Below are 20607 nucleotides of genomic sequence, written 5' to 3' on the forward strand. Positions count from 1 at the left end.
TGAAGTATTCTTTAATGCAGAACAGTACAAGTTAAGAATATTACAGTATATCGTTTTATTTCATGTTCCGAACATGGTCACAGTTAAACATCAATAGGGTCTCGCCATCTACTTAGAAACAGAATGCACATTAAAACCATAGTGTCTCCTCTCCATGTTTGGTCATTTTAAAAACATGATATTGTATGCGTGGATGCACATGAATGATGCTGTGAGTCATGTAACAGTCGATTTATTAAAGAAAATCCTAGACAAATTCTTGAAGTATGCTACATCTGGTAGCAGAAGCAGTGTCATCTGAATGGATGGAAAAACACTACACCAGCAATGTAATGGCTGACCACAAACAAAAAATATTTGACAGATTATGTACAAGTCAACCCAAAACCCCCACCCTTATACGTTCCCTTTGTCATCTAGGTTAGATTTCTATAGATATGCATTTTTTTTCTATTTTCTTTTTGATATATACTGTACAGCGACACAGGCTTTGTACAGAAACCAAAAGTGTAATGATTTTTTAGGAGCGGTAAACAAGTGATATACATGCTGAGGTGCAGTGGCACAGCATAAAACGTAACAGCAAGCCAAAACAACAAAATCAAACAAACAAAAGATGACAGAGAACAGAACATTAAAAGAAAGCACAGGTTTTCGTTTTAAATAAGCTCACAATTCAACCAAAGGTGCTAAAGGTGGCAGCTGCATGCAAAGCTTCGACTGAACTGTCCAGTACTGTACAAAGCTGAAGCACCACAATACATTTACAATACACGGCATTGAATTGAAATCATTTAAATATTCAACAAAAGAGGACAAAGCATATAAAAAGACATTTTCGTGATATTTTATGTTGCAGATTGATTTATTTTAAGACATTTAGTCTAACATGGCTTTGCGTGATCACATTCATACACAGAGATGGGATAATCCATTTGGTTTAACGCTGTAATGTACAAATTACTGACCTTAATGCATCTTAAGAACAGGCCAGATGTACAGAGCGCTATTCTGATGAGTTAGACACATATTTATGTTATATATAATCTCTAAGCATATGTTATATCGATATCTTCCACTGGTATTTAGTTACAACGGGTCTAACGGCTAATATTTTGTTTGCTAAAATATCTGTCTAACTTAAACCCCAGATAAACAACATATGATAAGACAAAGCCGAGGTTACCTGTTTAAAACTATTTTAGTACAAAACAGGATAAAGAATTTGCATTGTAACAGAGTTGAATGAAGAGAAGTCTACAGATTTTAATATGTTTATCATCACTCATTTAACAACAGTCAACTGTAACACTGATAATATCTCTGGAAATATGCAATATCTAGAGAATATTCTTCTACAATATAACGTTACATGCAAGAGTACTTAAGTGGCATTCCTGACTGCAGGTTGCAGGTTAAGAGACCAGGGAGAACAAGGTGTAGGTGGGGGTGAGAAACAATACGGGGTCAGACGTGTAAGAAATATGATATAACAAAAAAAATGAACCGCTTGGTCGCATTTCTGAATTTACAAAACTGAAACATACATATTGCACATGATTAGTTAAAAAAGGAACAGATCAAAAAACAAACAAGAAAGAAATAACGCACAGCAAATGTCATAACCGCTGACATTGGTCTCATAATCGAGAGCGTTCATTTGAATCAATTTTCTGTACATTAAGTCATTATTTACAAGGACAAGTGCTGATCAGAGCTCTGTGCTTGAGTTAAAAGAGTGTCGACACAAAACTACATCGAATCACAGCTCCTTCGCCATTGATCTATATAAAACAAGTCAAAAATTCAACCGAGAAAGGGGATATGCATGAAAAACAAGTCCAAATCTGTTCTGAATGAGAAAACATCCATCCAGCCCACTGCTACATATTATTTGCAGTACATTTCATTAGATTACATTACATTAGCTGTGTTTCTGAGCACGTGAAAGGCATTCTCATACGAGAACAGAACAAACAAGTATCAAATCTACTTCAGTTTGTGTTAACACTCCAGTTTCACAAAGAATAGCACATGAAGTGAAATGAAGAGGGCACACTCAGTCTGCTGAGGAAAACACAACATCTTAGCACAAACTTGAAACAAACCTTTGAAATATGGGGAATTAGATCAGCTTTGAAGTGCAGCCTGCTATATCTCGCTATTCTGGAAAACAAAACACTACCCATATACTAAACGTGTTGGTTTTTTCCAAAATAGCCTTTTCGATCAAACCGGCTTCACCATAAACATCTTCAAATGTACATTAATATTGTTTATTCATCTCTAAAAAAATAGTTAAAAAAATAAAACCATGTTGCAGCAGTGGCCAGGACCGTCGAGTCGAAGCCATGGTGGATCCATCGGAAAGTTTACTAATTTCCCTTCGCTCCACCCGCCCCTTCCCTGTGATTGGTTTGCGCTACGTCGATCCCTAAGGAGGACCTGGACATTCCACAGTTTCATTCCAGAATCTTTTCCTCAAAGGCAACCAATAAATTCTACCCAATGTATTGAGATCTATTGAGTTCATTATATGTGGAAACTAGCAACTCCTACTTCAAGAGTACATAGAGAATACTGAGATATTAGCTGAGCCTTGGGACCATTTGTTCTATAACGATAATAATAATAGCTGATAAGTAGTATTATTGTTATTTTACAAAATACTATATGCACAACATAGACAAAGCAAATCTTTTTTTTTAATAACTCAGTCACTGCTTTTTAATAATTGGCACATTATAGTCCCCTATAACTAGATCACAGAAATGTGTGGTCTACAGCTACATTAAATACTGGAACACCACTTGTGACTGACCTCCATCGTGACTTGTCGCAAACTATGGCTTTTCTAGGCAAAAGAAAAACATTCTAGCAAAAACATCGTTTCTGCGAACTAATAAGCAGGCTATTTGATAATGCATTTTAGAAGTACAAGGAAACAGTTGCCACGGTCTTGCGCATGCTCTTGCTCGACTGCCGTCTCTCGTCCAAAGTGGGCAGAAAATCTCTAGATCTAGCCTAAAATAAGCAGCAACTTTGGGAGTCTACAGCTTGAGCGACTGTGATGATTGGAGTTCTAGCAGCCCCACAAGAGAAGGCCAGTGCTACACAGTGCGGCCTGGAGGAAATAAAAGAGAGTCCATTCTGGTTCCCTGCTCATGTCCTGGTAGGCAGCAAGAATCCGCATCTTACAATCTTCAGTACGCTAGCTAAAAAAAAGGCCCACGGTCTGCCGCCAGGCGCCCTGCCAAAATAAAGTCCCAGAGGAGAGTTTGGAGAGATGCTCAAACCACAGTGCTGATGCCGCTGTGTTTGGGCTTGGTACCGCTGGGCGCCGGAGGAGGTGCCGTAGGCTGGCTGTGGTGGTGAGGTGCATGCTGGGAGTGAGAGGAGTGCGATGGGTGAGAAGGGTGCGGCCCGTGGCCGTGAGAGCCGTGCGAGTGGCTGTGAGATGAAGAGGAGGCAGACGGGGGGTGGTACTGGTGCGGTGGGTGTTGAAGGTGCGCCGGGGGGTGGTAGTGATGGTGGTGGTGGTAGGGTGGGGGATTCTGCATATGGCAAAACTGAGGGTGGTGCGGGTGCATCTGGGCCTGGGTCTCGGTGACTGAGACGCCATCGCGGGCCGTGTGGTGCAGGTTGGAAGGGTGTGGGGTGTGAGAGATGAGTGTCGGGTGGGAGGGGTGGGATGGTTGTTGAGACAGAGAGGGTGATTTGCCCCGCTTGGTGCCGAAAAGGGATCCTAGGAGAGAGGAGTTGGGGATGGACTGCTGGCGGGAGGGGCCGTCACGGCTGGAAGCGGCTCGGCGCCGTATGTGGGGGCTGCTAATGATGGACCCCTGTGGAGGACGAGGGAGAGAGAGAAAACAGTGAAGTTAAACATGAGATGTGAACAGAACCCAGATGCTTTAATAAAAACTCCACATTCCCTGGTATATTAGACTGCAAATGCTATTATTTAAATGGTTCTCTTCATAAAACTTTGGAAATAGGATGATTTTTATAACATTTGGCTCTGTTAATGCTCCCTGAATGTTTGCATTTTTCAACCAGTTCTGTCTGTAAGTCATTACACAACGTCCGGAGATGTTCTGTGATGTCACGTTTTAAAATGTAAAATGAAATGAGAGTTAAAATTATGTTGTGTTTACTTGAGGCTTTTGAGAGTCATATCATAACTGGCTGGTTGTTCACAATGCAAATTCAAAACATTGTTGCATATTGTAATTTTAATTGAAGCATTAAATATGCTATTAAAAAGAAGTTATGTTTTTGTATAGTACAATTGCTAAGAAAATACTTGGCACAAATTATTTTTAGCTTATACTTTTAATACTTAAAGAATCAATAGCAAAAATTATGACGTGTAAGGAATAAGGGAACAAGAATCCTATATTTAGTTTTTTATACAGTATGTTAATATGTTTTACCTCAGCAAGTACAGACCCGGTCAAAAGTGATGTCCAACTTTGGTTGATTGATGTTTTTTCAATTTTATTCAAATATGTTATTAAAGATGTATTAAAAACCTTCATTTTAATGTTTACGAAAAATTTAAGGAGGGTTGGCAAAAACTTAGACCGCAAGAAAGGATCAACAAATATTAAAACAGATCAAACGGTTTATGTTTGCTTTATTCTAAGTGAGTTTTTCAATAAAACCCATATTCCCTGATATGTTGTAGTCTGCTTTTTTTGCCAAATGTTTGTCCAATAAATACCTTAAACGTTTAGTGTTTTGTCCATTTTGTATCATATACCTCATATTTTGATGGTGTAATCGCACCCGAGGGAGCAAATAAAGCAAAAATTGTACAAACGTAACTCGTAGGACATCACTTTTGGCCACTACTGCATACTGTTGTAAAGCAGCAAATGCAATAGCCTTCACCATAAAAGTCACAAAAATGATTGTCACTGTTACAAAACAATATTACAAAATCAGTATTTCAAAACAAGGACATAACAATGAAGCAATGCATCATGTCAACCCATAAGCAGCCTATGCAAATGAAAAAGGAAATCCCTGAAAGCCATGCATCACATGCAAAAGCTGAAATAGGCAAGATTGAGTTAGTGTTTAGTTAAGTGAGCATATGAGCGGACTGTCAGTCAAACTGGTGTACATGATAATCCGTAATGATTCGATTCAGTAATGTAAATGGAAGAAAATCCCACGTCTGTTCATCCATCATCTTTGCTATCCTCCCTCATGTATACAATGCATATCAGTAAACAAAGGGGAAATAATTCTGTAGCATTCCAGAAGTAAAGGGGTTTGGGCTGGAGAGGAAGTGGAGACTCGCACACTATTAAGTGCCCTAAAGCAACGCTTCATTGTTTATCTGCAGCGGCCAAGTAAAACCAAACACCACCTGGGATGAAGTTGAAAACAACTGACAAAATAAAAAGACACGCAGCCCACAGGATGTGACATTGATGTGACTAGATGTTTGGATTAGTTGAATCATGCTGGCTAAATTGAACGGTGGAGATGTTATGATATGTGATTTAAGCCATGGGGGTGGAATTCCCCATCATTCCACATAAGCTCCACAAGAACAGGCAGTCCATGCATGCAGGGTGGCCTGCTTATTCCAAAAACAACACCACACACAAATATACGACCAAGCAAAGAAGCAACCGAAATGATGGTAGAAAGACCAGAGAAATCAAAACAGCTACATAACGTAAATAAAGAGTTTCAGTTTCAAAGTGCAACATTTGTCACTCAAAACAGCAGTCTGTTGTTGGTCCTTACGTTCTATACCACAGTACTTACTTCCATATTGCTGTCTAGAGATCCTGCGCTGCTTCGGCGCCCCCGTTTGCCTGAGCGAGACATTCAATATGATAGATTAGAGCACGCTCTAACAGTTTGATATATAGAGGCGTATAGATCCTGTCTGCCAACAGGGGGCGCTATGGAGACAAGTGCGCAAGGAAGCAGTACTACTCTTAAAACAAAGTGGGGTAGATCCAAGTGGGCAGCCAGGGAGCTTTTGGGGGCCTAAAGGATGCGGTATGGATGGAGCTAAAAGCACAAGCTACAGAGTCTTGAACTAACTGGGTTCTGAGGTCATACTCTTTAGACTTTAAAAGCAAACAATAAAAAATAAACAATAAAACAGTTTTGGTTTAATGGAGAAATACAAATGCGACAGCTGAGACTGTCAGTGGTCAATCTGAAATAAGTACGAATGAGAATGTTAGCAGTGCTATTACATACTGTACTGTATTAGCCTAAGAATAAATGGGACATGTAGTTTTAAAGCTGCAAAAAACAGTGACTTTTACCTCTATATTAACAACTCTATATGAAACATGCTACAATTTTCATTTCATATGTTTGCTCAGACATTTGTTTTCTGTTCTGATTTTTGTTCATTTTTAACCCCCCCCCAAAATACTGATCAAGCTGCTTTAAGCCCTTATTGAAAAGACACTGGCAGATGCCACACATATTTTTAAGTCTCATCTCACAGGTTCCCACACACAGTGTCTAGTGCAGACGGGCTCAGCAGCCGGCTTCACTGAATTCGATTCACACTAAGAGAGCGTGAATACACTGCCAACTGCTTGTTTAAACCAAGACGTCGCGTGAGGTCACGCTTCTCGCTATGCATTTCGAGTGTGTGGCTACTAACATGTTTGTGGCTCGAAACAACATGCTAAATAGGGTGAGAAATCACAGCTTGTAAATTGTGTGATGGTTCAATTACCATGTGGGAAAAAACAGCCTAATGTTTGTCAGGGTGCGACTAGCTTCATAAACCGGGGTGAGGGACACTCTGATATATAATTGAAACTACAAACGTCAATTTAAAGCAAGCGTTCTGCGCTCTACTGTAAAAGGTTAAGGATTGTCTGGACACAAAACGCTCTGAAACATCTCTCGTCTTATGTGGTCTTTAATCTCACCTGCATCTGATAGATCACGTAAAGAGCTGCTGAGAGCGCTTCTCTTGAGACCCTCGCCCATGGCGTAACTGTCATCCAGACTGGTGCGGCTTAGATTCCCATTTCCTGTTTCTTTCTTCAGACCTGAGCTCTGGGAAATGCTGGGCCGGACGACTCCTTTCTGTTTCTCAAGTTCAGCTGTGTAAAATGACAGAAGAACTTCACCGATTATGTAATTTCCTTTAGTACACTCATGGCTTCATACTGCCTCAAAACGCATACGACATAGTGTGTAGTACAAAGCGCTGTCACATTATTTGCTAGGCTTCAAAGTGCCTTTGATCTTATTTAAGACATTCTGACATTTTTTTGAGACACAAACTTTACATCAAATGCAAAAAAACACCAGTGCGCCATAATTTTAAGTGCACCATAATTTAAATAATTGAAAATAAAAAAAAAACATCAGCATTTGACCAAATATTAAAGGGTTCAATCAAAAATAAATATTCTGTCATCATTTACTCACCCTCGAGTTGTTCCAAATCTGTATACATTTTTTTGTTCTGATGTACACAGAGAAAGATATTTGGAAGAATGCTTATAACCTAACAGTTCTTGGCTACCGTTGACTTCCATAGTAGGAAAATTACAATGGTAGTCAAACGTGTCCCAGTTTGCTTTCCTACATTCTTCAAAATACCTTCTTTTGTGTTCAACAGAACAAAGAAATTTATAAAGCAATTTTTCCAGTCAATTGTGGCCAAGAACTGTTTGGTTACAAGCACTCTTCCAAATATCTTTCTCTGTGTTTATCGGAACAAAGAAATGTATACAGATTTGGAACAACTTGAGGGTGAATAAATAAAAGCAGCATTTTAATTAAAAGTCTTAAAAACGACAGAATTAAATAAATGACAAGAATTGCTTCTACTTTTTTCGCAAGACTGTAGGTGACTGTAAATGCTTACATTCTATCCTGTACTTTTCCATCTCCTGCACCTCTGCGATGGACTCCCGGAGGTCGTCTGTAAACTTTTTGCGGTCTTGTGGGTTAGGGGCGTTAAAGTTAACAAGAACCTTAATGTCTGCGCCCGGCAGAGCAGAAGTGAGACGCACTCCATTGGGGTAATCTGAAAAACAGCAGCACCAGAGGAATATTTCAAGACCGGCTACAGACGTGCCCTTTTCAAAATGATGCGCGGATCAATATTCTCACATTTCAGATATTTGAATCTTTTCATGTGAAGACGCACCCTTATACACGACAGTTTGAGAATAACACCTGTTTCATGCTGCATTTTCAATTGAGTTGCAAGCGTATTTGATGAAGTGGAAAACAGGGGCCAGAAAGAGGCAAGATGGGGTCAAAAATGTCAAAAAAATCTCATCTCTGAGGTCACTTACACTGGTTTTCAAAAAGAAGCACCTGCATCCCGTACAGAGAGAAGGACTGCCTGAAGCTGTACGTCACCGAGTTCTTCTTCTTCTGGAAAATCTTGGTGACCTGAATCAAAGCGTGACACATTAGGACCCCATCTGTTCCTGATTATCCTTAGCTCTCCTCTTTAAGCCTTTGGAAAAGCTGAGTAACACTTTTTATGTGTCCTTTGGATATATGATGTACAGTTGACCTAGAACTGCACTGTATGTGCCCTTGTTGACCATTACACAACCATAACAACAAAAACAAAATTACATAACAAAAAGTGTGTTTATGAAAGTTGGTTTTGTCCCATTTTTTCTTTTGTTACACATTGGTTACCGATAATCTGTCAAAGCAAATTTTTAGAGGTGGAAATGTGTAGAATTCTGCGGAAGGCATTTACTTTTAATTAAAATTGTACCAAAAAAAACGAACCCTCTCTCTTTCTCTCAACAGGTAGTGGTCTAGCTTTTGTTGAAACTAGTAACTTTGTATTAGCACCTATTGCATTATTGCTCCTGTATGACATATCGCTTGTTGCTCCCTGAACCCATAAAAGCATCTGCTAAATGACTAAATGTAAATGTACCAAAATACTCAATAAACAATGGACAATTTTGACTTGTGGACAATTTTGACTTTCTTACCACAAGGAGGTCATTGAAAAGAAAGATCTCTCTCTGGTGGAGACCCAGCTTCTGAGGTTTGTTGGGGTCTGGCACTTCAAACAGCCTGCAGTAACAAACTAACCTGCGATGTGGCAGGGACAGTACCTGTATATGGGCCAATAAAAACTGATTAAACCTTTTATACAATGATGTTTAGTAGTTCTGCACAGTAATAAGTAAAAACCCAAACCTAGTCTATAAGTGATACACTGGCTGTTTGAAGCACACTAGCATACTACAATCGCTACATATAGACAGTATGTAAATCTTTAGTATGCATAGAATTTTTACTTTTAGTTAATTTTAGCAATTTTTGAAGTAATGAGACAAAACAAGGTTGTGACGTTGATAATAACATTTAATCAACACAACAATCATGTTGTATTTGATAACATTAGTTAATGCTTTAGCTAACATAAACTAACAATGAACAATAGTTCTACAGTATTTACTGTTCTTAGTTCATGTTAATTTGAGCATTTACTAATACATTTTTTTTATTTAAATTTGTAAATGTTAATATCAGTTAATGCACTGATATACATTTTTATCACGAATAGAAAAAACTACAAAAAAATACGATTACAAGACAAAACCTACAGATCACGTCTTAAAACCGTTCAATGAAACTGAAAGCAATCAAAACCTTAAACAGTGAACATGACACTCACACATCCAAGGCCGTGGTGAAGAGACCCGATCTGAAAGACAGAAAAAATAAGAGAAGAATAAGAATTAAATACAGCATGAAGACCGGAGGGAGGCTTTAAGGTCAACGAGTGGTCTCTTTCTCTCTCTCCTGTCATCAAGACCCCCCGTCTACCTGTCACGACGCAAGTTGTGAACTTGTGCTGTGTGTATTTGGTGAGAATGGAGGTTAATGAGGAGCCAAACTGCTGCTGCATGAAACTGTCATAGGAAGCCTCGAGCCGTTTTGAACAACCTAATTACAGCTCCCGGGACACGGCATCTGCAGGCGGGCGGCTCAGACGCAGCAGCCTTCTATCTCAGCTCCACAGGAGATCTCTATTATGTCCTTTCCAAAGATGTGCCGGAGATACACCAGGGAGGTTTGTCTGGCACCAAGTCACGTGTGCTGTTTCCATTAGAGCTTAAATGTTAATTATTTTAGCTCTGAAAACCCACAGTACCTTTCAACAGCGAGACAGGAAACAGTTCATTGCGAAAGGAGTTTAGTTAGTTTAGCCTTGAGGGAGACTAGGGTCTTTTATTTTAGACAGTTGCTGCATGTTGTACTGGTTTGGGTGGATTATAAATCAAAATGTGTATGGTCAAATGGTGTATTACTGCGTTAAAACCTCTGGAAGACATCAAAATTGTCAATATCGAACATAATCTGCCACAGATATTTCCTGCAAGGTCTCATTTTCATTTGCATCGAATAAAATCAAGAACTCCTCCCTCTACAGTATTTCTGCACTTTATAATATAGCGATTAAGTTTCAGAGCAGGTGAAATGTCAGTAAAGTTAATCTTTGGGTAACTCTGAAGTCCTCTGTGAAAAGGATAATCTAATTTAACACCGCGGAGCATCACACAACCTTTACCATGACTTATCACAGTCAGGCACCGTGAAGGCCTGGAGATAATAAGTATTAGATTTTTCATGAAGAATGAGAACATCTTATAGATAAAGAGTCGTCTTGGATTCTAAATGTCATGTTCCTCTTGAGATTTATAAAAGCGTAGCCTGTCCATACTGCAAATGATAGAGCGATACGGCCCTTAGATGTTCACTGCGTATAGTGGCAATAACTGTCTTGGTAAACAAACAATGGGTGAAGGTAAAGACATGGTTAAACAATGGCCTTCAATTATTTTAAGCCACCAGACCATGACTTGAACCAATAAAACATCATTTCCACAACTGCGGTCTATCTGAGGTCACAACATGATGAAGAGCAAAGCAAAGACAATGCATTGATAGTGATGCAGACTAACAGATAAAGATCTAAGATTTTGCCCTTGACCTGACCCCATGTTTCTCCAGGAGGACTCTACCACATGTCATTTTATATAGATCAATTAAAGTAGAGGGTGATAATCTGCATCAACGACACTTACCGGCTTTTTGCCAACGATGAGTTTCTCTACCTTCTGCACCTGGGAAACTTGGTCTTCGTTAGTCTTCAGCTCTCGTTTTCGGATTCGCTCGTAGATGCCCACAAGCATCTCACGTGGGATGTCTTCTCCATCATCAACGCCTGTGCAAAAAAAAGGTATAGAAGTAATATAACACAATACAGTACAATACAATATTTATTATATAACATTACATATACTTTCTCGCTGTCCATCTGAAACCTCATATCTCCATATTTTGTGATTTTTGTTTTGTCATAAATCATCATTTTTAATAAACCTTTGCGTTTGTCACTGGGTTTTGCTCAATTCTAAACATTAAAAAGAATTAAAACGTGCTTTTCAACTTTGACAACACATTATTTAATCATTTAAAAAATGTGGACATTCAAGGTTTCGGAAGGACACAGACAATATGTAAATATTCAAGACTGTGACCTAAAAATTTTATTGCTATTCCAAAGTTGTCATTTATCACCTTGGAGCACTAAGTTCATTTACATCCAATGCAAGCATCGGCCCTTTCTAATATGACAAATGAATTGCTTTAAAAGCCAGTTGAAAAAATCAGTTTGTAAAGAATGAGACCATTTATCTAACTCACCACGAAGATTCTTAACAAAGTCTTCCAGCTTCATCTTCCTCTCTGGCTTGACATTGGGGCTGTACATGTCCGTGTTGAGGAGTATAATGGCGAACGCCAGGATAAAGATGGTATCTGGATTCCTAAACTGACGCACCACCCCCGGGTTACAGATGCAGTAGCGCTGACTGAAGTGAAACAAATGACGAAAGACAGAAATGAACAAAGCTGAAACAAACGACACAGCAGTTCAGCAGAATCAATAGCTGCTCTAGTGAGTAATCGCTTTTAGATGCGCTACCTGTTCCACGACAGAGACGGGTAAAAGCGCTACTGTGCTAAAGAGCTATGTTCTTTCAGATAACACTTCAATGAGCTTAAACTGTTCATTTGGAAAGAATATATCTGGCTCAAAGGGTTGAACTATAGCAATACTTTTTTGAAGAGCTGACGGCAGCGAGCAGACAACTGTTGAAGCAATGTTCGTATGCATTAAAAACGGTTCTTGAGAGCCGATCGAACAGTTCTCTACGGGCTGAGTAAGCGATTATGTTTGTGTTGTTTAGTCTAATGAAGGCCAAGAAAACACACGATCCGAGCTCTTGCTGCTCACTTGAAATAAACATGGAAAAAAATAACTGAACATCTATATAAACGCAGGCATTGATCCACTTTCATTGTGTAACCCCCAAGCTTATCTCAACGCTGCTTCTCTTTTGTAGGGAATCGAAGGAGGGTGGTTCAAATGAATCGTTTTATCACCTGAAGGCTTCAATGAGCCGTTCCACCTTCTGCGCTTCTCCTTGTACCCGGATATGAGCCTGGAATTTTCTCAAGGCTTCGTCGAGCTCCATTCCGGAGAAATCCATCTCATCTACCACACAGCTGAAAGATGAAAACAGATACGGTGGTTAGAGATTCAGATGACATTATATAACAGATATTTACGGTCCTTTTATTTATTGACCATACGTTGTTCTAAGACTATATTTAGTACAAAAATAACTTCATTAATTTGTTAAAGATCTTACAGTAATCTTGTACAGTATGTATTTGGACTCTATCAGTTTATAAATCGCAACCAAGAGGTATTCAGAGCTCTTTGATGGCTGTGTGCTCCAGGGCTGATGAGAGAGCATTTGATCAAACTTGTCGAGATTTACTGATTTCTAGGAAGTGTCTTTGAAAAAGTGCTTGTCAGACTGAGATGAACACAGCCTGCATGACTTTATCTGACCTATTATCTTGACTGTTTCCATCAGATTCAAAGGAAGGATGAGTTAACTTAACACTAAAAATAAGTTTATTCACTCACAGGCACGTGGCGTCTCAGAAGAACCACATGAACCCAGATACCTTAATACGTATGAAGCATATAACAGCAAAATCTGATCCTGTATCAATCCCAGCACAAGAGTCTTTAAAATAAATGTGTGCACCCGTTTCAAAGGGGACTCTAACAACTAAAGTAAATGCTTGTGGTTACAACTAAAAAGAATCAGTTTCCAACACAATGGACTTTGATGTTTTCCATCTTTGATCCTAAATGTATTCAAAGCCACAACAGCTTGAACGGTTTAGAGATGCTGGTCAGTTTGTCCGAAGAGGGAAGCTTTTTTGCTGGAATTGCACTTAAGGGGATAGTTCACCAAAAGTGAAAACTCTGTCATCATTTATTCACTCTCATATCGTTCAAAACTTGTATCTGACTTTGAAAGAAGATTTTGAAAGAAGTCTCAGTAGTTCATGCCATAAAATCAATAGGAGCCAGTGTTGTTTGGTTGCCAACTTTCGTTAAAATATCTTCTTTTGTGTTCTGAAGAAGATAGAAGGGCAAGATAGAAGGTCATACAGGTTTGGAATGACATGAGCAGAGCCGATCCTTCCTATACGCAAACTACACAAGTTGCATAGGGCCGCTGCACCACCAGGGGGCCTCCTTGAGTATCGAATCATAAACACTATAATGTAAACAAGACGCGGATTCAGCTTTCTGCCTTCGGAGTGTTCTGCAACAAACTTTACAGGAATCATTTGGAAAGTTATTTTTTAATACTTCATTTATTTAATTACTGTGATATACTCGGACATCATGCAGTGCGCCCAGGTGATGACATGCGCATAATGTGATGATGCATCTTTACATATGGCCATGGCTTCAAAACGATGCTATCCGTCTGTAGCGGAAAAAACGGCAACAACGTGAAGCAAAAGAACAAGAAGGCATGTTTTTGTACTATTTCAAAGTCTTATTTAGTTTTGCCAAATTATGAAAGTACAGATCTACAAATTCAGTATTTGTCCACTGGCATACAGTTGGTTTGACTGTGGAAGTTCGATGGTCATGACCTGGACCGTCTCCAAAGTTACATACACATTAATATTCTAACTTCAATAGCATTTACAGGGAATGACTTACAGTCACAAAACCAGCTGTACAATGTTCTTGTGAGTCTCAGCTATAATGCACACCACTGTATCTTGTTTGCCCATGATAATATGTCATTTTTGTGTCATCACATTTAGAGAATAATTGGTGTGTTTTCTTATGCTTAGCTTTCTTGAGTAAACTATATTTACCATGCTTTATTTTTGTTAATCACTCATTTGATTAGGAAAAAGCTAGATGGTTCCAGAGCCATCTGTTACTTTAGGTAAAGGATTATTTACATGTGAATAAAAATGTGAATTTAATTTTATACTTAATTGTTCTTACTGTCAGTTTAAGGTTTTTTGCCTTTCAGTTTTAGTTCATTTAAGTGTGTTAAATGATTTATTATTTTTATTTCTTATAGTTTACAGTTTTACATTTTTTTACTTTTACTCTAATTTTAACTATTATGACAAGGGCCCCTCACAAAGGACAAGGGCCCCCAGACGTCTAGGATCAGCACTGGACATGAGGAAAGAATATTGATGAAAGTGTATTTTGTTATGTGCATGTAGCAATTTATCCTGTGTTAAATTAAACATATAAATAAATAAATATACATACTCAAGAACATCTCTGTTGAACTGCTTCTGTCTGTTTCCCAGGAACTCTCCAATCATCTGCCGGCTCAGCCCCTTCCTCTGTAACAGGAAATGGGCGACACCCACAGGTGTGTCTGGTACAAATCCTCGTTCAATTAGGTACTGGGTGCCTTTCTCTGGCTTCCTGGAGATAACAGAGTATGAAGGAACAAAATATGACCAAGGAGTCATTCATTCATGTGTGACAGTTACCACACAAGATTAAAAGGAATTTAACAGTCCAGTGCAAATCCACAGTCATCCAAGATTAGAGGGTCCCACTTTAAACAAAGCATTATATTAACAAACACGTTCAACCACACACGTATTGGCAAAGAAATATGCACAGAGACGCACGTTCCAGCAAACCAGTTTCAAACAAGCACCTTAATCCATTCGAGAAATTAAATCTGATTTGAAGGACCTCATAAAAATGCATGCTCACGGATAATCTCTCCACTATTGCAAGGTGCTAATAAATGAATTGAAGTTGTTCGTGTAAAGCACACAGAGGTAGATGACAATTGTTGTGGCTTTACAGGGCCGCTTGCAGTCTTTTTTTCGGTCCTCATTGAAATGATCAGCAACCCAACACAACTAATGATGCTCTCATCACAATTGTAATTGATCGCTAATCAAATTTAGAGCGTCGAGTGACAATCAAAGAAACAGCATCACATACAGGCACACAGGCACTCAATGAATACATAATAGATCCAAATTTATAATGAGTGTTTGGAAGTGGAAAACACACAGCTATTGAACAATGCGTGCTTGGGTTGAGATGATAATTGAAAAAGCATTAGCTCCCAGCATTGTTCGCACACTGTGATCTATTAGCACAGCTCTGATTGGTGCTAATGAAAATCATCACTCGAAGCAACTCAAGCACTCCCAATATGTTAGTGATGCGGAGTGAAAGCGAATTGGGGAGCGGAGATGAGTGATTTTGAAAATAGGAGCGTCATTGTTCCCTTTTAGATCAAAATATTGCTGCATCATCCTAATGCTAATTCATAACGTTGTTGCTAACAAAAACGATCCATCTATTTTCCAAACCCGCTCATCCTCTTGCAGGGTCGCAGAGAACAGCAAGATTTAAGTTAATAAGAATTTAATGTGTTAACAGTATTTAATAGATATTTATTATGATATGGACAACATTTGAAAAGACAAATGTTTTATGAAAAGGGTGAATATGAGCATAAGGATTTGTCAAAAACATGATGAATGTTCCTTTCATAAGTGGAAATCAAATCTAAAAGTGGGTTATACATCACTGTCTCCTCTTAGATGTGTTGTCTTCAAAATCTGGAACAATGTTATCTTCATACTAATGCACCACTCTCTTAACTGTATTGAAATCGGGCAAATATCTATTAATTTAATACATCTTGTTTCAAATGTGAAAATGAAGAAAGCTTAGAGCAGGAAATGGAAAACACAAAAATCTAACATTCACGTGTTTCACCTACTTGTTAAAAAGGTTCAGGCCAATGCGGTAGTGCCTCTTCCGAATTATGTCATTGCTGAACGCGGGTGAGTCCCAGCTGTTGCGTGTCTCCTTGTGATACGTTTGCTTGCTAAGCGTCTGCTCTCTAAGACTATCCCTGGACGAGGACTCTGAACTACAGTTGATGGTGTCATTGGAATTGGAAGTACTGTTTATGCTGTCATTATCCCCATCTGAAAAATCAGACTCGGACTTGCTCTGTCGGTTGGCAGTGCCGTTGATTGCCAGGTGGCTCTCCAATTGCCGCGGCCGATGCCGAGGGGCGTCGTCGTCTCTTGAGGGTCCTCGTGGTGGGAGTGCATGAGAAGGTAAGTGTTTGGGGCTGCCCTGCTGACTGGCGATATTCCGATCGTAGGCGTTCTGCCTCTTGAGCGAGCTTCGGTCGGAGCGGTCGCTGAGCTCAACTGAGCTATCGCTGGGAGGCTCGATAGTCAGGAGGGGGAGGTGGTCTATCCTCAGTCTCTGCTCTTGACACTCTAGAGACGGGGTGCTGCGGCAGCTAGTGTCCGTGTCGCCTTTTTCGTCCTTGTGACTTGGAGGCCAATAGTCCTGCGGGGAGGTCAACGAACGTAGACGGAGGTCGGATTCTGTGCTAGAAGGTCTGTCGACTGATTGTGACAAAGGAAGAGGAGGGGAAAGCTCTTCTTCATCGATATAAAGCGTCACATCGCTGTAGGAGGCAGTCATCTCATCTCGCTTACGATGATCGGTGCTGTGGGAAGGTTTGACCTGGTACGTAACCTCTTGCTCTAAGTTCGCATGACCCCTGCTTGACTCGGGCTGACTCTCGTCTCCATGTAGGCTGCGACAGTTTAAAGCATCGTCTATGGACTCTGCCAGTGACTTAACTTGCCGAGAAAAAACGTCTTCCAGCTCTGTGATGGCGTCTGTGAAATCACTCTGGACTGTAGAGGACTTCATGTTGGCAGGGACAATTTCTCCCCGCTCTGACTGAACCAAGGCCCCTCGTTTTGAACCGTCATCGGTAAGAGACACCTGCTTCCCCTCAAAGTACGAACTGTGGACTTTTTCAGGTCCTTCAAAGGAAAACTGCATTCTCATATTGGACAAAACTATGCGTCTGGACATACGGTTCTCCGACATAGAACTCCTGAGGCGCTCAAAGTTCTTGTTCATCTGATATTGGCGGAAGGCAGTCTGGATTGTGCGTGCAGCATGTCGGGTTATAAATCGCCCTCCATACTTGCGCTCCAGCATCTCCACCTGTGGAGATACACAAAGATCATGCACCACTTTTAGTGACGGCAGCAAACTGTAGCCAAGCATGCCAATGCTTCCCTTCTTTCGTCTTACAGAATTTATTGGCTAGACTTGGATAGCATTTTGTCAACTCTTCCAAGATACAATATACCAAAAAAGGAAAGGCACATAAATAAAAAAGACAGACTTGATACTAACTGAAGTCTCTTTCTGTTTATAAGTGTTTCTTTGCCGGGTAGGACGGATGAAGCTCGCCATTACCATTTCATACCTTATAAAGGCATTGTGGACAGAATGCCTTTAGCATGGTACCCAAGTCATCAGTCGTAACCTACTGCCAGGCAAAAGCAAGCTCAAGCCATTTTGGCCTAAAGAAGGCAGAACTAATCACATTTCTCAGCTCTGAGGGAACTCGCACAGAGTTAGTGAGCAAGCACGCCTCTGGATACTACCAAAGCCAGTGCTCTGAATATGAACTACTGTCCCAGATTGAGTTATGAATCCCATTTCCCAAATCCTACAAGGCTCTCATTGATCTCAGATAAGCTTTTGAGTGTATTGATTTGCAGCATATGATGGAAGTTAATGTAGTCACTTATGACCGCAAGCAACTTTAGGGAATTACCGTTCACCCAGCTACAACAAACTAGATTTATTTACAAAGATCTTTGAGTTAAACCATAGTCTAGCTAAACTATTGATAAAATAAAGCTACAGGACACATCAATATACACCAAACTCCCATGCAAAATGCTTCATATTTGGATCAAATTGGATGGAGATTGTATGAATACTTGGTAGTATTAAAAAGATCCTGAGAAACTCTACCTGTTTGTCTTGGAGGTCGGTGGAGAGCTCATAGCTCTCAGATAGTGATCGGGAGCGTTTGATGGCCTCCTCCTCCGCCTGTTTGCGAAGGATGGACTGGGAATGCTGGAGTTTGGGTCGTCGGGGACGCTGCCGTACCTCGTGAGCGTACAACGGTGGACCGTCGAAGTGCTCACCGCTAATGATGGCACTGCGGGTCACCGGCCCTCGTATGTACCCACCACTGTTCTCCAGAGAGGGTCCCACCACACCACCCGGAGCCTCACCTTCCACACTGTACAGAGAAAGCAAGCTTAAGTTAGCATTTCAGAGAATAAACAAATACAAATTTATAACCAAACAGAGCAAACACCTCCACAGTCCAGGTTATGGGGAAAATGTTTAATATGAACTATTCCCAGGTGATGGTGGAGGCAGTAAAATTTGTTTGTTCACCAAGAAAGAGATACTGATAAATCAATTCAAATAGCAGAAATACACATATCAAAGTTCACTGTAGTTCTTATTGTCCACTCCCACAATTCTGTGCGTGTGGTTACAAGCTGCACTTTGAACCCAGCAAGGTATAAAAGCAAAACGCTCCGTTTATAGTAACACACAGTGGTATGTGTTACTATAAACGGAGCGTTTATAGTAAAAACTATAGTACAGATGAAACCCCAATACAACTATAGTATAGTATAGTTTGTAGTACCACTACAAAGAAAACCCCAGAGACAGCAAATGAAACTTAGTACTGAATACCAACAAACAAACATTTCCGCAGTCTCATGTCAGCTGTCAACAACATAATTTTTACGTACACAAGAAACAACTCTCCAGGCCAAACCAAAGAAAATCAACAGCATAACTCCTACCTGAGGATTCCCTTCTGCCACAAATGACTTTTGTTGCTTAAGGCAATGGCATAAAGAAAAGCGTATCACATTAGAAAACCGAACAAAACACAACCACACTTCCTCCACGCCTCTGTCCAATGTGATCGCTTGGAAAGGTCAAAGTACATTATAAGGTATTTGATTAGAATGCATTATCAGTTACAGTTACAAAGAAATGTTCCATGTGGGAATTCAAAGTCTTGCCTAAAATCGAGAAAGGGGATGAAAATATTTGGGTGTTGTTCAAGCCTAAATTTCTAGCTAAGCCCTAGATTCAGATTGAATTGTTCCAAAGATGCTGATTTAGGGATACAAATCACGGTTAGCGTCAGTACAATCCTGAAGAAAAATCTAAAAGTTTACGGAACGTTTCACGTTTTTGTAACTTTCTACCTCTACCTCTACCTTTTCTACCTCTACGAACTTCCTTCTTTTAATTAAATGAAATAGATTACAGTAGAAGTGTGCAGTATTACAGAGATGAAAACACTGATTGTTCATTGGATTTGTTCTGTATAGGCCAGGGGAAGTAAGATATAACTGTATGCCAGAGCACTTGATACTTTGCAGGTGTGTCAAATCTCAGAAAAAAACAATAAGAGATCTCGGTGTAGTTTGACTTTAGAGCCACGAGCAATATCCTCAGGGGCATGCTCTATTGAATCGATGAAACCCCATTACAATGCTGGAGATGATGCTGTGATGTCAACATCAAAAGACATACAGACAACATTCCTGAGAGCTGTCAGGTTGACGGTGCACAAGACTGTTCTCACACTCCTTGACAGGTCTGCATTCACCTGCTGCTTTTGTAAAAATGCTTTGAAATGAGGTTACAGATTCCTCAGAGTCATAATCATGACCCCCAACCTGATGAAAAAAGATAGTTTGCTGGTTCTGGTCTCTTAGCCTAGTCAGGCTGAAGTGTTGACTGGTTTTAGACGGGTTTTGGTTAGACCAGCTTAAATTTGAGTTAGTTTACGCACCCTCATGTCACTCCAAAGCCTTATGACTTTCTATCTTCTGTAGAACACACACACGTAGAAAAACATATTTTGAAGACTGTTTGTAAACAAACAACACCGGCCCCCATTGATGTCCATTTAATGGACACAAAACCACTGAGACATTTCTCAAAATATATTCTTTTGTGTTCGGCAGGAGTCATCTTTTTTTTTAACTACATGAGGGCAAATACATGACAGAATTTTCATTTTTGGGTGAACTACCCCTCAGTTAAGACCAGTTAAGACAAATTAAAAGGTGTTCTTTTCATTTCATTAGGTCCAGCAGTTAGTTTGAGAGCTTGGAGTGACTGTGAAAACTATTCACACACGCTTCATACTCCAGTCCCGCCTGTTTTATGATCACACTAAGCACACAGGGAAGTCTCCGAGTGGCTACCTCAAGACCCGACCCACACAAATAAAGTACACCTGCTGCTCCAAAGCTAGTGCTAATGAAGCAATAAGA

General features: G+C 39.9%; 1 protein-coding gene across 8 annotated transcripts in view; it reads right to left on the reverse strand.

Moving 5' to 3' along the window:
* Positions 1-20607, reverse strand: part of iqsec1b (IQ motif and Sec7 domain ArfGEF 1b) — a 148944-nt gene continuing 128337 nt past the window's right edge. For 7 of the 8 annotated variants that reach the window (XM_057361597.1, XM_057361598.1, XM_057361604.1 and 4 more), the window contains 13 exons: positions 18257-18530; positions 16170-17431; positions 14678-14839; positions 12445-12567; positions 11704-11870; positions 11082-11221; positions 9668-9697; positions 8976-9101; positions 8310-8409; positions 7874-8035; positions 6924-7100; positions 5785-5834; positions 1-3842 (listed from right to left, as the gene is read on the reverse strand). In XM_057361597.1, coding sequence (XP_057217580.1) covers positions 3291-3842; positions 5785-5834; positions 6924-7100; positions 7874-8035; positions 8310-8409; positions 8976-9101; positions 9668-9697; positions 11082-11221; positions 11704-11870; positions 12445-12567; positions 14678-14839; positions 16170-17431; positions 18257-18530 — 3325 coding nt within the window. In that variant the 3' untranslated portion in view covers positions 1-3290. The remainder of the gene's footprint in view (positions 3843-5784; positions 5835-6923; positions 7101-7873; positions 8036-8309; positions 8410-8975; positions 9102-9667; positions 9698-11081; positions 11222-11703; positions 11871-12444; positions 12568-14677; positions 14840-16169; positions 17432-18256; positions 18531-20607) is intronic. The other variant, XM_057361605.1, reaches the window with a different exon arrangement.

The sequence above is a fragment of the Triplophysa rosa genome, linkage group LG20 (genome assembly GCF_024868665.1).
Source record: "Triplophysa rosa linkage group LG20, Trosa_1v2, whole genome shotgun sequence".
Classification (NCBI taxonomy): domain Eukaryota; kingdom Metazoa; phylum Chordata; class Actinopteri; order Cypriniformes; family Nemacheilidae; genus Triplophysa; species Triplophysa rosa.